Source organism: Syngnathus acus, chromosome 4, assembly GCF_901709675.1.
Source record: "Syngnathus acus chromosome 4, fSynAcu1.2, whole genome shotgun sequence".
NCBI classification, from domain to species: Eukaryota; Metazoa; Chordata; class Actinopteri; order Syngnathiformes; family Syngnathidae; genus Syngnathus; species Syngnathus acus.
Window position 1 is genome coordinate 12,344,748 of NC_051090.1, and position 13,691 is coordinate 12,358,438.

Sequence of the window (13,691 nt, forward strand, 5' to 3'; positions counted from 1 at the left end):
ACTCGTTTTTTCTCGACCCTAGCAATTTTGATTCCCTTGTCAAACAAAGCATTGGCACCCAACACGAGACCTTGTTTTAGTTTTTTTTTCCCACTTACTGACGTCACGAGATTATTTGGTCATGTGAAATCTCGTCGCAGTAATCGTTGCGCCGTCAAGAGTTTGGCACATTTTGTAACAAATGAGTGGCGTTGGGCGTTCTATTTTCGCCAATGGCGTCGCGACATTTAACTAGGTAACCGGCGCACGCGCCCATGTGACACTGCAGCGCGCGGGCGCGTGCATCTTCCTCTTCACGAGCTCTGCGGACAAGACGGTCGTGCAGGCGTTTCCCTTTGTCTTCCTGTGTTCAAGGTGACAGTAGAGCATCTGATCAGGTGAGACGCGTGACGCCATTTGCGCCGCATCTTTCTTTCTCACTGCACTAGGCGCGCGCGAGAGCAACGTACTGCGTTTCTAATTACATACGGGTGAATTCAAGCAAAACTGTTTTTCGGTAGGCCACGCCCCATCTGAGTGCAGCTGCTGTGATGACATGACGCACGTGGATGGGTGTATGTAACCTAAGCGTGTCCGTACCAGCGACAGCTCGTCCAGTCTTCTGGTTTGCGGTACAATACTGTCTACGTGGTGTGTTCATTTCTGGTTTGCGGTACAATACTGTCTACGTGGTGTGTTCACATCACATTTGGGTCTTTTCCATATCAACGGTGAACACTAGTGATTGGTCAATGAGGCGTCGTGAAGCGTTTGGACACATTGCCGAACTGTAATGATAATGTGTCACTGAGTGCTGACACCTGCCTGACCTTAAAAATACTACAGGCAACCTAGTTGACAGACTCAACTGACACTGATTTGATGACCTAGTATATACATTAATTAATTTAAGTAATTATAATTTATATTGTATTCTTTCACATATTTAAACTTAAAATATATTTTCCTTTTTCGTTACAGTCAATAATGTGAACATGTATCATAACATGAAAATCTAAGTGAACGTGTTGTGAAAGAAGACGCTTGTGCACTGGGATTTGTTTTGTACAAATTTTTATTTAAAACAATATGTTTTTCCAATGTTTTGACATTTAGCCTGTTGTGCTTTTTGGACACAATTTCTCCAGCCATTGAAAACACACGCTCACACGGCACAGACGAGGCTGGAGTGCAGTGTAATGGGCCTTTTGATTGTCCCAATGTCTGACTTGGGGCTGCTCCATAATTCTTGATAACTTCCACGTTGAATCGCAAAAGATCAGATATTGTTTTGGCAGATCCATCCCGTTGACAATGCGCTTCCTTTAACAGAGGTTTGGCGCGCTTCCTTGACAGGCGATCAGGGCCGGTTCTAGGAATGCACATAAGAGGGGGCAGTCAGAAATGTGAAGGGGGCATGTTCTTTTTTTTTTTTTTTTTTTTACACATTTATAACACTGTTAGTGTTTTCTTCACGGCAGTTGTTAGCTGTGTGTCCAGATCTCAACCTGGAGAAGTGGATTGCACTCTGTCAGGCCTCTACACTAAGACCTGTCCAGCTTGGGTGTCCCACCTGAAGATTAAAGCTTCTGCTGGTATTGCTCTTAGGTTCACTGAGGCACGCAAACCCCCTGACCACAATAAGGTGGCAATCTCTCAGGGGGGGGAACATATAATATGAATGTTATATTAACTATTATTTGAGTTGTCGTTAATCATTAGTTATATCACGGGTCATTACGACGAGTTTGGTGGAGTTTTTACTGCTTCTTCCAACTCCTACCGCGCTGACTGTAACTTGTTACTCTCTGGCTGCGTCTTGCCTCATTTGCATACTCACAGTGATTGGATGTTTACGGAGGGGCGCGGAGTCCTGACAGCAGGCTGTGTGAGGACACACACTGCACCGACATGAGAGAAGAGAGAGGGCTGATTAACGTGTGTTTCTATCAGCGGATTTTTCACTTCTAAAAGTTTGATTCGAGGGGGCAGGACATCTGTTTGAGGGGGCGTTGCCCCCTCTTGCCCCTGCGTAGAGCCGGCACTGCGAGGCGATACTGCTGCTGTTTCGGTCACGTGACTTCCTTAAAGCGATACGCGCTCCGACACAGGGCTTCGCTCTATGAGCTCGGCACATCAGCGACGCATCGGTGTTGCAAACACAGTTGCTACATTTGCCCCCTAATATAGCATGTAATAAAGACCCCTTGTTTTTATATGTGAATATTTTGTGTTTTCTGGTCTCTTTTAAGTCCTATATTCAAAAAGTAATTGATTTAAAATGTTTTAGGCTATGCTGTCACAATTTAGAATTTCAAAAGGGGTGCCATGCTGTCAGTAAGCTTGTGATCAAGCTGAATTCTCGCCGTATTTGTGAGTTCACAAAAAACACGAGGATCTATGGCGGTAGATTGGGGTCAAAAGTTGTGTACTTGGGAAAAAAAAACTTGAATCTGAAAATAAACGGGGCGGTTCGGTGACGCACTGGTTAGCACGACCGCCTCACAGTTAGGTTCGATTCCACCTCCGGCCGTGTCTGTGGAGTTTGCATGTTCTCCCCGGGCACACACAAAGCAGGCAAACGTGTGAGCAGCGACCTGGGCACCCAGTCGGGGCACGTGCAGATGGTCACCACGTGGCTAGCACGGCGAAGGTCGTTGGTTCCGACGAGCACGAGGGAGCGGACTCCCCACAGGGGTCACGACTGCGAGGCCAAGGCGAGGGACCCGGTCAGCACCGGCCGGATAAGCAGGAAGCCGTCGTAGAGTTACGCCGGTCTCGACCGATGTGCGCAGCTATCCCGGTCCCAAGGGGAAAAAAATATCCGATCCGAAGCGATACCGAGGTGCGGTAGAAGGCACCAGCATCGCCGAATGGACAAAAAGACAGAAAGAAAAAGGAGAAAAGTAGGAAATAAAGAGAAAAAGAGAGAACACTGCTGGGAGGCTGCCACTCACATCAGCGCCATACCAAAAAAAAAATAAAAAAAATATGCGGGAATCAAACTCACAGTGTCGGCACATAAGACAGGCAAGTGCACCCCGACACCATCAGCGACTCCCTGTATTTTGTTGTTTCGGTTTGCGATGCACTCGGCTTGTGACGTCGTGTTTGTGACGTCGTGTTTGTATCGTGTGTTCCAGGATGATGATGAGTTCGCCATCCGACAAGATAAAAAAGAAATGGTCCAAGGCCAGTCTCACCCTCTTGCCATGTTTCTACTTTGTCGAGGTAATCGCACACACACGCACACATGCACGCATGCAGTTACAGTATCTCACAAAAGTCTGTACACCCCTCTCATTTCTGCAATGTTTTAATTATATCTTGTCATGGGACAACACTGAAGAAATTACACTTTGATACAATGTTAAGTAGTCACTGTAGAGCTTGGATAGCAAAGTGAATTTATTGTTACTTCAAAGTAACTCAAAATACAACAATGAATGTGTAAAATGCTGGCAACAAAAGTGAGTACACCCCAATTGAAAATCTCAAAATTAAGCCAAAATTGGGACCAATTAGGCATTTTTCCTCCCTGTGTAATGCGACTAGTTAGTGTAACGAGGTGTTACGTGTGATTGGGGATTAGGTGTATTAAATTAGGTATTTCCACTCTCATACTGGTCATAGGAAGTTCAACATGGCACCTCATGGCAAAGAACTCTCTGAGGAACTAAAAAAAAGAATTATTGCTTTACATAAAGATGGCCTAGGCCAGGGGTGGCCAACCAGTCAGAGACTAAGAGCCACATTTTTTTACTGTGTACCGCAAAGAGCCCCCCCCCAACCCCGATTGGGTTTGCCCCTCCTCCTTTGCGGGATTTCACCACATGCGCGTTTGACGAAAATACCATATTGAACTCAAGCGAAGCGAACACGCAGCGTTTGACGAAAATACCATATTGAACTCAAGCGAAGCGAACACGCACAAAAACAAACAAACAAACAAATAAACCCACAAATGTTGATATGAACGTAAAGGAGCCGCATGAAACCCGGCAAGGAGCCGCATGCGGCTCGCGAGCCGAACGTAAAGGAGCCGCATGAAACCCGGCAAAGAGCCGCATGCGGCTCGCGAGCCGCGGGTTGGCCACCTCTGGCCTAGGCTATAAGAAGATTGCCAACACCCTGAAACTGAGCTGTAGCACGGTGGCTAAGACCATACAGCGGTTTAAGAGGACAAGTTCCATTCAAAACAGGCCTTGCCATGGTCGACCAAAGAAATTGAGTGCGCGCTCTGCGTCATATTCAGAGGTTGGCTTTGGAAAACAGGCATATGAGTGCTGCCAGCATTGCTGTAGAGGTTGAAGGGGTGGGGGGTCAGTCTGTCAGTGCTCAGACCATACGCCGCACACTGCATTCAATTGGTCTGCATGGCTGTCGTCCCAGGAAAAAGCCTCTTCTAAAAAAGATGGACAAGGAAGCTCGCAAAAGGTTTGCTGAAGACAAGCAGACTAAGGATATGGGTTACTGGAACCATGTCCTGTGGTCTGATGAGACCAAGATAAACATATTTGGTTCAGATGCTGTCCAGCGTGTGTGGCGGCAACCAGGTGAAGAGTACAAAGACAAGTGTGTCTTGCCTACAGTCAAGCATGGTGGTGGGAGCGTCATGGTCTGGGGCTGTATGAGTGCTGCTGGCACTGGGGAGCTACAGTTCACTGAGGGAACAATGAATGCCAACATGTACTGTGGAATACTGAAGCAGAGCATGATCCCTTCCCTTCGTAAACTGGGCCGCGGAGCAGTATTCCAACATGATAACGACCCCAAACACACCTCCAAGACGAATACAGCCTTCCTAAAGAAGCTGAGGGTGAAGGTGATGGACTGGCCAAGCATGTCCCCCGACCTAAATATCTGTGGGGCATCCTCAAACGGAAGGTGGAAGAGCGCAAGGTCTTCAACATCCACCAGCTCCGTGATGTCATCATGGAAGAGTGGAAGAGCATTCCAGCGGCGACCTGTGAAGCTCTGGTGAACTCCATGCTTAAAAGGGTTACGGCGGTGCTGGAAAATAATGATGGCCACACAAAATATTGACGTTTGGGTCCAATTTTGACATTCTCAGTTGGGGTGTACTCACTTTTGTTGCCAGCATTTTACACATTCATTGTTGTATTTTGAGTTACTTTGAAGTAACAATAAATTTACTTTGCTATCCAAGCTCTACAGTGACTACTTAACATTGGATCAAAGTGCCATTTCTTCAATGTTGTCCCATGACAAGATATAAGTAAAACATTGCAGAAATGAGAGGGGTGTACTCAGTTTTGTGAGATACTGTAACTTGGGTTGTCGTGTAGCTCCCCATCGTGGCCTCCTCAATGGTGTCGCTCTACTTCCTGGAGTTGACTGACATGCTGCGGCCTCCGAGACTCGGCTTCCGCTGTCACGACCGCGATCTCAGCAAACCATACGTGGACGGTGGCGACGAAATGATTCCGCTGCTCATGCTGCTCAGCCTGGCCTTCGCTGGCCCGGCCGCCTCGGTACCTGCCGCCTCCAAGCAAACGAGGGACCGCGGCTCCCTCTCCTGACGCGCATGTGCTTGCGTGCGGCGGCAGATCATGCTGGTGGAGGCCTTCCTCTATCTGCTGCAGTCCCGTACCACAGCCCAGCAAGCAGAAGGCAGCATCGCCGCGGGAGGCTGCAACTTCAACTCTTTCCTGAGGAGGACCGTACGCTTTGTGGGTACGAGCCCCGCCACAGCTGCACAGCAGGAAGTTGGTCGTCATATTCTGCTCAGACTGATGCTTAAAACAGGCGGCGACGCGCACCCACTCAGGGCTCCGTGACTCCTCGCAAATAATGGCCTTTTCTAGACTAGAGTGAAGAAACAATGACTACAAGGTTGTTTGCTTTTTTTGTGTGATCTAACTGTTTGTCCGTCTGGGTCATTTGGGTGCATGGCGGGCACCCCTCGAGCTGTTTTGCGGGTTCGCTGTGGCAAGTTTGAAGCGGGAATGTTAGGCAGCGGGACAGCCACGCAGCTCCAATCAGCCACGCAGATCCGATCAGCCACGCAGATCCGATCAGCCACGCAGATCCGATCAGCCACGCAGATCCGATCAGCCACGCAGATCCAATGCATTGGCATGCCCTCAGAGGAAATGAATATGCAATCTGCTTCTTGGCATCTCGGTGCCCTTAATGGAGGGTTAGTGGCGCTTTCTCATTAGAAGAAATTCAGTGAGTGGCCAAGCATCACTCGTTTTGGCACAAAGGGGCCCACAGAGCCAATTTTGCTCAGGGTGCTATGCAAGCCTCCATCCGGTTGATGGACCTGCTCTCCTTCTCTCCCTTCTGGTGGGGTCGGATCGCAGGCCTCCATCCAGTTGATGAACCTGCTCTCCTTCTCTCTCTCCTGGTGGGGTGGGCCATGTCAGGCGTGCACGTGTTCGGGCTGTGCGCGACGGCGCTGGTCACTGACATCATCCAGCTGTCGACGGGTTGCCACGCCCCCTTTTTCCTCACCGTCTGCAAGCCAAACTACAGCCACGTCTCCTGCGAAACCAACACCTACATCACCAAGGACATCTGCTCCGGACACGATCGACATGCCATCGCCGCCGCCAGGTGCGCCCCCCGTCGCAGCTGCCTCCGCTTGCTTTCCAGCTCGAGCCTTCCTCACTGATTGGTCTCTGCTCTTTTCTGCCCGGGCAGGAAAAGCTTCCCATCGCAGCATGCCACTCTGTCCGCATTCGCCGCCGTGTACGTTTCTGTAAGTTGGACCCCAGGTGAACGTCACTCAAGCCCAAATCACCTTGAGCGCTTGCACAAAGCTTTGTCTGAATTCTCTCTGTGTCACTCCCGTTTGTTCGCCTGATCCCGTTCGTTAGCCCTGCAACAAAATGGGATTTATTTCCAAAAAGTCCAACAGAGGTCACGCTCGGCGCTACCAGACAGCACGATGTCATCATCCCCTTATCAAAAAGGAATAGTTGAAGCACCTCCGATCAAAAAAAGCAGACTGATGCGGCGACAGGTGAGCGCATAGTGGGGAGAGCCAATTGGTCCACCTTAGAGAGTGGGCGGGTGCTGACTAACGACCCGGCGAGCTAACGCGGAAAGCACAGAGGCAACCTACAAGAAAGCACCAGATCGAGCAGATTGTGGAAAAGCAAACGCAGATTGTTTGAGGCAAGCGAGAAGAGGCTCAGTGGATACGTGCCCTCTGTGTCCCGCCCTTCAGATGTACTTCAACTCCACCATCTCGGAGCGCACCAAGCTGCTGAAACCCGTCTTGGTGTTTGTGTTCGCCATAGCCGCCGCGCTGAGCGGCCTGACCCAGATCACGCAGCACCGCAGCCACCCTGCCGACATCTACGTGGGCTTCCTGGTCGGAGCTTTCATCGCCGCCTACCTGGTGAGCTTTTCTCGCCGTGTGCTCCACCTTGGATTGTTGTTGCCAGGACACCGCCTGCTGGCCTTTGCTGGGCTTTACTGGCTTTTGCTGGCCTTTGCCGGGCTTCGCTGGCCTTTGCTAGCAACACTCTTGAAGCTGTTGATTCTCACGCAGGCTTGTCACGCCGTGGCCAACTTTAGGTCCTCTGACACGCCTCTGGCCCTGCCCCCTCCGCCCAGTCTGGAGGACCCTTTGCGAGCTCTGACCGAGCGAGGGCACGAGTCAGTCTACAACAAGGGCCCCGCCTCAGCCTCTGAGAGCAACGATGAGATAGCGGCCAGCCCGGGACCCCTTCAGAGGGAGGTTGCGTCCATGGCAAGCCTCAAGAGGGCCAGTGCGGATGTTGAGCTCAGGGCTCCGCGGAGTCCCATGGCCAAGGAGACCATGCTGACTTTCAGCAACACTTTGCCCCGAACCAGCATCGGTGTCAGTGACGGAACTCCTGGTCCGACTCAACCTGTGCAGCCGCTCCAGCAACGTCCAAAGACTGTCCATGTCCCCACGGACACGGTTTCGTCACAGCGTCTCTTGTCAGAATGGAAGAAGAGGTCCGCGGAGATGCGAGCTCAGAGCGTGCGGGATGACAACGAACTCGGCGAAGACGGCTCAGACTCGGGGAGAGACAACAGATGTTCTCCCGTCCTTGCCGTGTCCTCCGGCAACGCCTCATCCAACCGCAACCCCACTCCTCCTCCGGGTTGCGCTGCCAAACCTGTGGCCACGCCGAGAGCGCCGCAGATCCAGCAAGCGGTAGCGCCTCCGATTTCACCCAAGAGCTCCTTAGCCCGCGCCAAGTGGTTGGCTATTCGAGAGAAGGCTGGCATGGAAGCTTTGAGTGGCGTGGCGGCCAACCACCCGCGACTGCTTCAGGTGGTGGCCATGTCCAAGCAGCAGGGGCTTCTGGCATCCCTGTCCTCGCTGGAAAAATGCTCAGAAAGCGCCACTGCTTGTTGCAGCTCTTCAGCCGCCCCCTGTCTGCATTGCCGGCCGGCTGGCGAGAAGCAACGTGAAGCCGTTGTCACCGTGAACGCCCACACCGCTCACCATCCTTTAGCTCAAACGCCACCAAGTCCCTGGGAGTGGGCCGGGCCCAACCTGTGTGACACATACCACCTGAACGGCCTGCAGCAAGGAGATCCCGCCGCCTGCGGCAGTAGCTTCCGACAGCGGCGAGCTGGCGCCAGTTATGAACCGCCGGCACAGTTTGAGGCGTTGACGGATGCGCAGCGCAAAGGAATGGCCAGCAGACGCAAGACGGCGCTGGTTCTTCTGGAGCGAGGCGCTCACCTTACTAATGAGGAGAACCACCTCAAGAGTTTCCAAGGTCGCACAATGAAGGATGAGTCCAGTGGCTTCTTTTGAAAGGTTCTCTATTTTGGAGACAATCATGTCTGTAGTGCAGTCGCATCAATTCATCAGTTGATTCTCATTGGCCGCTTTGCTGAGCAGTGGGCGGAGCACACTGATTCACGGTCTGAACGACATTCGTACTATGGGCGCAGAATCGTATGTCGACGTCACTGCCATGTTAGATTTGGACCAAAAAAAAGCCATCATTTTGAACTTAGATGTTGAACAACAACAATTAGGATTCATTAACACCTCCAATTTTGTAAACACCCAAACCTCAGGCTTTGGACTAAACAAGTTTCTCTCGCGACTGCCATCAATCACAGTGAGGATAAAACAAACAAACATACAATAATCAAAACCAGTGAAATGCAAAGATTAGTTCTCCTTATTCAAAAAGCCTCATGTCGCATCTCCATTGAAGATTAAATTCTTTCAGCCGCAGTTATGAGATGTTTACCAAGGATATTTCAAAATTCTGCATTTCAGTGTTACAATTGGTAGCTGTAAATACATTGCCAAAGTGCTTCCATCTATCAAACATTTATAATTAACAGATGAAAAGATCAACATTGATTTTGGTTTCCCAAATGTTGCAGCTTTGGGAATTTCTGTTTCTTGACTTGCGTTTTATAACGAGGCAGAAGTGCCACATCGAATATGGCGGCCACGGTGACGTTCTGCACCAACGGATGAGATGAGACTTCTTCGTATACGCCCGCGTTTCGGCTCTGAACTGGGCTGCGATGCGATCGTTCAGTTTCCATGGTGATGCTAAATGTACGTGTGCTATTGTGACAAAAACGCTAATGTTGACGTAACGACGCGCAAGAAAAGCAAATGAATGTCAGGAAGGGGAGGAGCTCATCCAAAACAACTCGGACGGAACCCCTAATGAGAAAAATACACCGAATTTTGATCTTTTAGCCTGTTAGCTATACTCTACGTGCCAATATTTACGACAGGGGCGCGCTTTGGGCGAGAAGATGGCTACATAATGGCCTGGTTGCTCGTCAGTGTCAAGGAGCTCAGGGCACATTCAAACCAACTTCCTCCTTCCACTTGGATTGCGTCAGCCCCAAAATTGTTTAAGTCCCTCTTCAAGCAATCAGCCCAACGGAGTCCTCCGACGCTGCTTCCCGGTCAATCCAGATAAACACCAGATTAGCGACCAGTCCACGAGTCTGTCCAAGCCCCGCGGGTCGTCTGCCAATTGCGGGGAACAAACGCGCATTCCCGAGTTCAGTCTTGGATCAACCAACCGTAAATTGGGAGCCCCAACTACACAAGGGAGCCAGGCGGACAAACTTTCAATGTGAACTCGTGAATGTAAACAAAGGCTGCATGACAAATAAAACGTCTTTGAAATTGAAAAAAAATGTTTTTAGTATTTGTCTATAGCAAATATGAAGAACATCCCACTGAGCCATAGATGTCTATTAGTCTCGTCTAAGTGTAGACCTATTTTAGACGTCTATATTAGGTCATTCCATACCTAATATAGACGACAAAATTAAATCCATCAAATATAATAATATTTCGAAATATTAAACTCTAAACCAGCCGTAAGTTGTATAAATAATGTATAGGAGTTGTATCGCTTTTTTTTAAAAACAATCGTTGAGCCGTACGTGTGGTTATTTCTGTAACCTGATATAGACAGACGACAAAATTAAATCCATCAAATATGAAATATTAAACTCTAAACCAGCTGTAAGTTGTATAAATAATGTACAGAAGTTGTATTGCTTTGTTTTAAACAACCATTGATCCGTACGTGTGAAGTGTGGTTATTTCTATAACCTGATATAGACGTCTATAATAGGTTATTCCATAGACCTAGTTTAGATGACAAAATTAAATCCATCAAATATGAAATAGTAAACCCTAAACCAGCTGTAAGTTGTATAATAATGTACAGAAGTTGTATTGCTTTGTTTTAAATAACCATTGGTCCGTGTGAAGTGTGGTTATTTCTGTAACCTGATATAGAGTTATTCCATAGACCTCATATAGACGACAAAATTAAATCCATCAAATATGAAATATTAAACCCTAAACCAGCTGTAAGTTGTATAAACAATGAAGAAATTTTGTATTGCTTCGTTTTAAATAAAAAATAAAACACCTGGACGGAGATCAATTTGAGAGTAAAAACAACTCGGTAATTTCCCACTAGTGCATAAATTGTGTGCCACCGTAAAACAAAGCAAGAAGAAAAATTAGAAGAAGTAGAAGTAGTGTGCAGAGCAAGTAAAGTTTTCCTGCGTGTTTGTTGGAGTTTAAGTCGACTATAGACAAAATCCCTCCTGAAAGACACTAAGGAAGGCTGCTTAGAGGTGAGTCCTCAAGGTTTTTCAGTAAGAGTTTGAAGGAATGGGATCGAAATACAAAAAGTCCTGCCTAGCTACAAAAACAGATATGCTCAAACCTCATTGAATAAGTACATAAGCAGACAAGTATATTCACATATTAAATCAATAAAAGAAACATTTTAAGCATATAATTACATCTGCACACCAAACCAATAAAGAAGACATATCTAGACATTTTTATATATGGTGATGACATAGGTTTTTGTAACTTCATGATCTGATATGTATTTCTGTGCACTATGAAATAACAAATGTTTGTTGATATATTGCCTGAATAGCATAACGACCCTTAAGGAACTGTTTAATGCATGCCTGATGTTATTCTAATTCACGGACACGGCCCAAGGTGTCTAAGAATGTTTTGTACCTGATTATATCTTGTGTTTTGATTAATGCTTGATGTGACGTCGTATTTTGCCTAATGCTAGACGCCAGCCTTGGATTACTATTGAATGTTCTGGAGAGAAAGAAAATGTTTTGACTAATAATGAAAACTACGGTCGGAAGCATAATTGAACTAAGAATGTGACAAACAAACAAATGCATGGTAAGTGGTGAGTAAGAACTTTGCATAGTCAGGGAACATTAACGAATTGATGATGTCACACACAAAACTTCACATAAGTCCGTACAAAACGACAAAAGTGGAAGGATGATGAATGGACGAGGTGCGACAGTGTATGTGCAAGAATGGAGGAGAATGTTTACAGGAAGGTCACTTGGAGATAAAACCAGCAGGTGCCAGAGGGAGGCAGCCAAGAACCCGGCCAAAGATGATCGCCAAGGCCGAAAGACGAAAAGGAAAACAACAGCCCCCACACACATCAAATCGCCCATAATCAGCACCCAACGCCACGGAACCAGCTCTCACCGAACCAGCACCCACTCCCATGGAATCAAACTCTCCTGCGAACTTGCCCCACCCCAAAGACTCATCACCCATCAAACTCGGCCCACACCGGCATGTGCAACTGAATATAAGCTGACCAAAGAACCTTGAACTTGCCTTTTCTGAATGGAGACTTTCTGCTCTTGAGCATGGTCGCACGAAAGGCCCAGCGCTGTATTGTACTTTCCTGAAAACAGAGCTTTCTTAACAAGAATTGTGATTGAACTCAACCAACCTGTGTAAGTCTAAATTTTGTTTCGGTGTCTCAGTCCTTTCCTTACATTGCAAAAGACAACGAATACACAGGGAGTAAATTGGATAACAGGTGATTGGCTCTGGCTTTTGCCGTGAGGCACGGATAGTGCGCCTCGTAAATTGTGAACCAAATCCAACAAGTTGCTGTTTTGTCCTGCAAAGTTTGTCCATTTCATTATCAATCGATCGCAAGCTTGGACTTAAGTTGTAGCTTGCCTACTAGCTTGTACTTCGTTTTCCCATAATTCGCTACATGACTAGTTGTTTAAGTTTTAATAATTTGGAAGAGAAGAGATTCTGACACAAACGTTAATGGTAGCTAAAGTGAATTTGCTTCAAATTACAAAAAGTTTGTTTCATGTTGATGCATAATGTATGTAGTGGTTTTCTTATGTGAATAGTTTTTTTTTTAAAGTTTACAACTGTATGAGTAGCCTACATTTAAAAAGCAAATGTTATTTTTGACAAGAGCTTATGCTGCATGCATTTACAATTCATATGTAAATTCAAAACGAATGTAAATAATGGCATTGCGTTTGCTGATGTCAGCAGCTCGCTTTCAAAAATCGGCATGCTATTATAAAAAAAATAAATGATCAAACAAGTGTAGATCATAAATTTGAGATCTTCTGATGCCATGGCAAAAATGTAATTTCACTTTTTGACCCATGTAGTGATTTGTGACTCCAGATTTAGTTCAAGGAGTGGCACGTGAACATGTAGGTTTTCATCTTCTGATGTCATTAAAATGTGCACCGAACTTTGTTTTACGCTCAACAGGGCTTGGAACTCTAAGGCAAAGCACTTCAAAAGTTAAAATTTTGTTGTGTAATGTGATTAACAGCGGTTAATGGGTGAATTGTCAAATAATACAAGTTCTTTTTCCACTTTAACAACACAGACTCCAAGCCTGGAGAAAAGCGGAGCATCTGTATTAAAAACTGACCGGACTCCACAATATACAGATTGATTATAGAATTATTCTTGATTGTAGAAGTAATCACAACTGCCTTGTGTTATCTTTGGAAATTGATATGTTATTGGTGGTTTGAATGTACTTGTATATGCTTAGCTACTGTCGAGCATATGCAGAAAGTGTATGTTGTAATTGCAATCTTCAATATCGAACTTGCATTTATATGTCATTGCATATGTCATTGCATGTCTTTCACACTCCAGAAACGGGGGCGGATGTCAAAGTGCAAAATAAAACCCAGGTTTACCCAGGTTTATCATCATTTGGATAACATGTAGAAAAAGCAATTTTATTTCTACACAGAACTATTTTAAAACGTTCTTGGATATGTACAACAGCCAAATTAAATTGCACCACATTTAAAATATTTTTTTTCAAACAGGGCAAAGTTCCATCCATCCCATCAATCCATCTTCTTCCGCTTATCCGGGGTCGGGCTGCGGTGGCAGCAGCTTT

The 13,691-nt window shown here is 46.8% G+C and overlaps 2 protein-coding genes across 6 annotated transcripts in view; one reads left to right on the forward strand and one right to left on the reverse strand.

Moving 5' to 3' along the window:
* Positions 1-181: 181 nt before the first annotated feature.
* On the forward strand, positions 182-8,939 carry plppr3b (phospholipid phosphatase related 3b). 5 transcript variants are annotated; one of them, XM_037249346.1, is made up of 8 exons: positions 182-377; positions 3,123-3,210; positions 5,289-5,474; positions 5,550-5,676; positions 6,309-6,561; positions 6,649-6,706; positions 7,178-7,351; positions 7,505-8,939. In XM_037249346.1, exons 2-8 carry the CDS (start codon positions 3,124-3,126, stop codon positions 8,750-8,752), a joined length of 2,133 nt encoding a protein of 710 aa, XP_037105241.1. In that variant the 5' UTR covers positions 182-377; position 3,123; the 3' UTR covers positions 8,753-8,939. The 5 variants fall into 5 exon arrangements, with proteins under 5 accessions (XP_037105241.1, XP_037105242.1, XP_037105238.1 ...); XM_037249347.1 differs by having other exon boundaries at positions 6,372-6,561; XM_037249343.1 differs by having other exon boundaries at positions 7,178-8,939.
* Positions 2,553-13,691, reverse strand: part of LOC119121616 (mitotic spindle positioning) — a 39,793-nt gene continuing 28,654 nt past the window's right edge. The window contains exon 5 of the transcript XR_005097707.1: positions 2,553-2,774. The gene's annotated coding sequence lies outside the window, so the exon portion shown is untranslated. The remainder of the gene's footprint in view (positions 2,775-13,691) is intronic.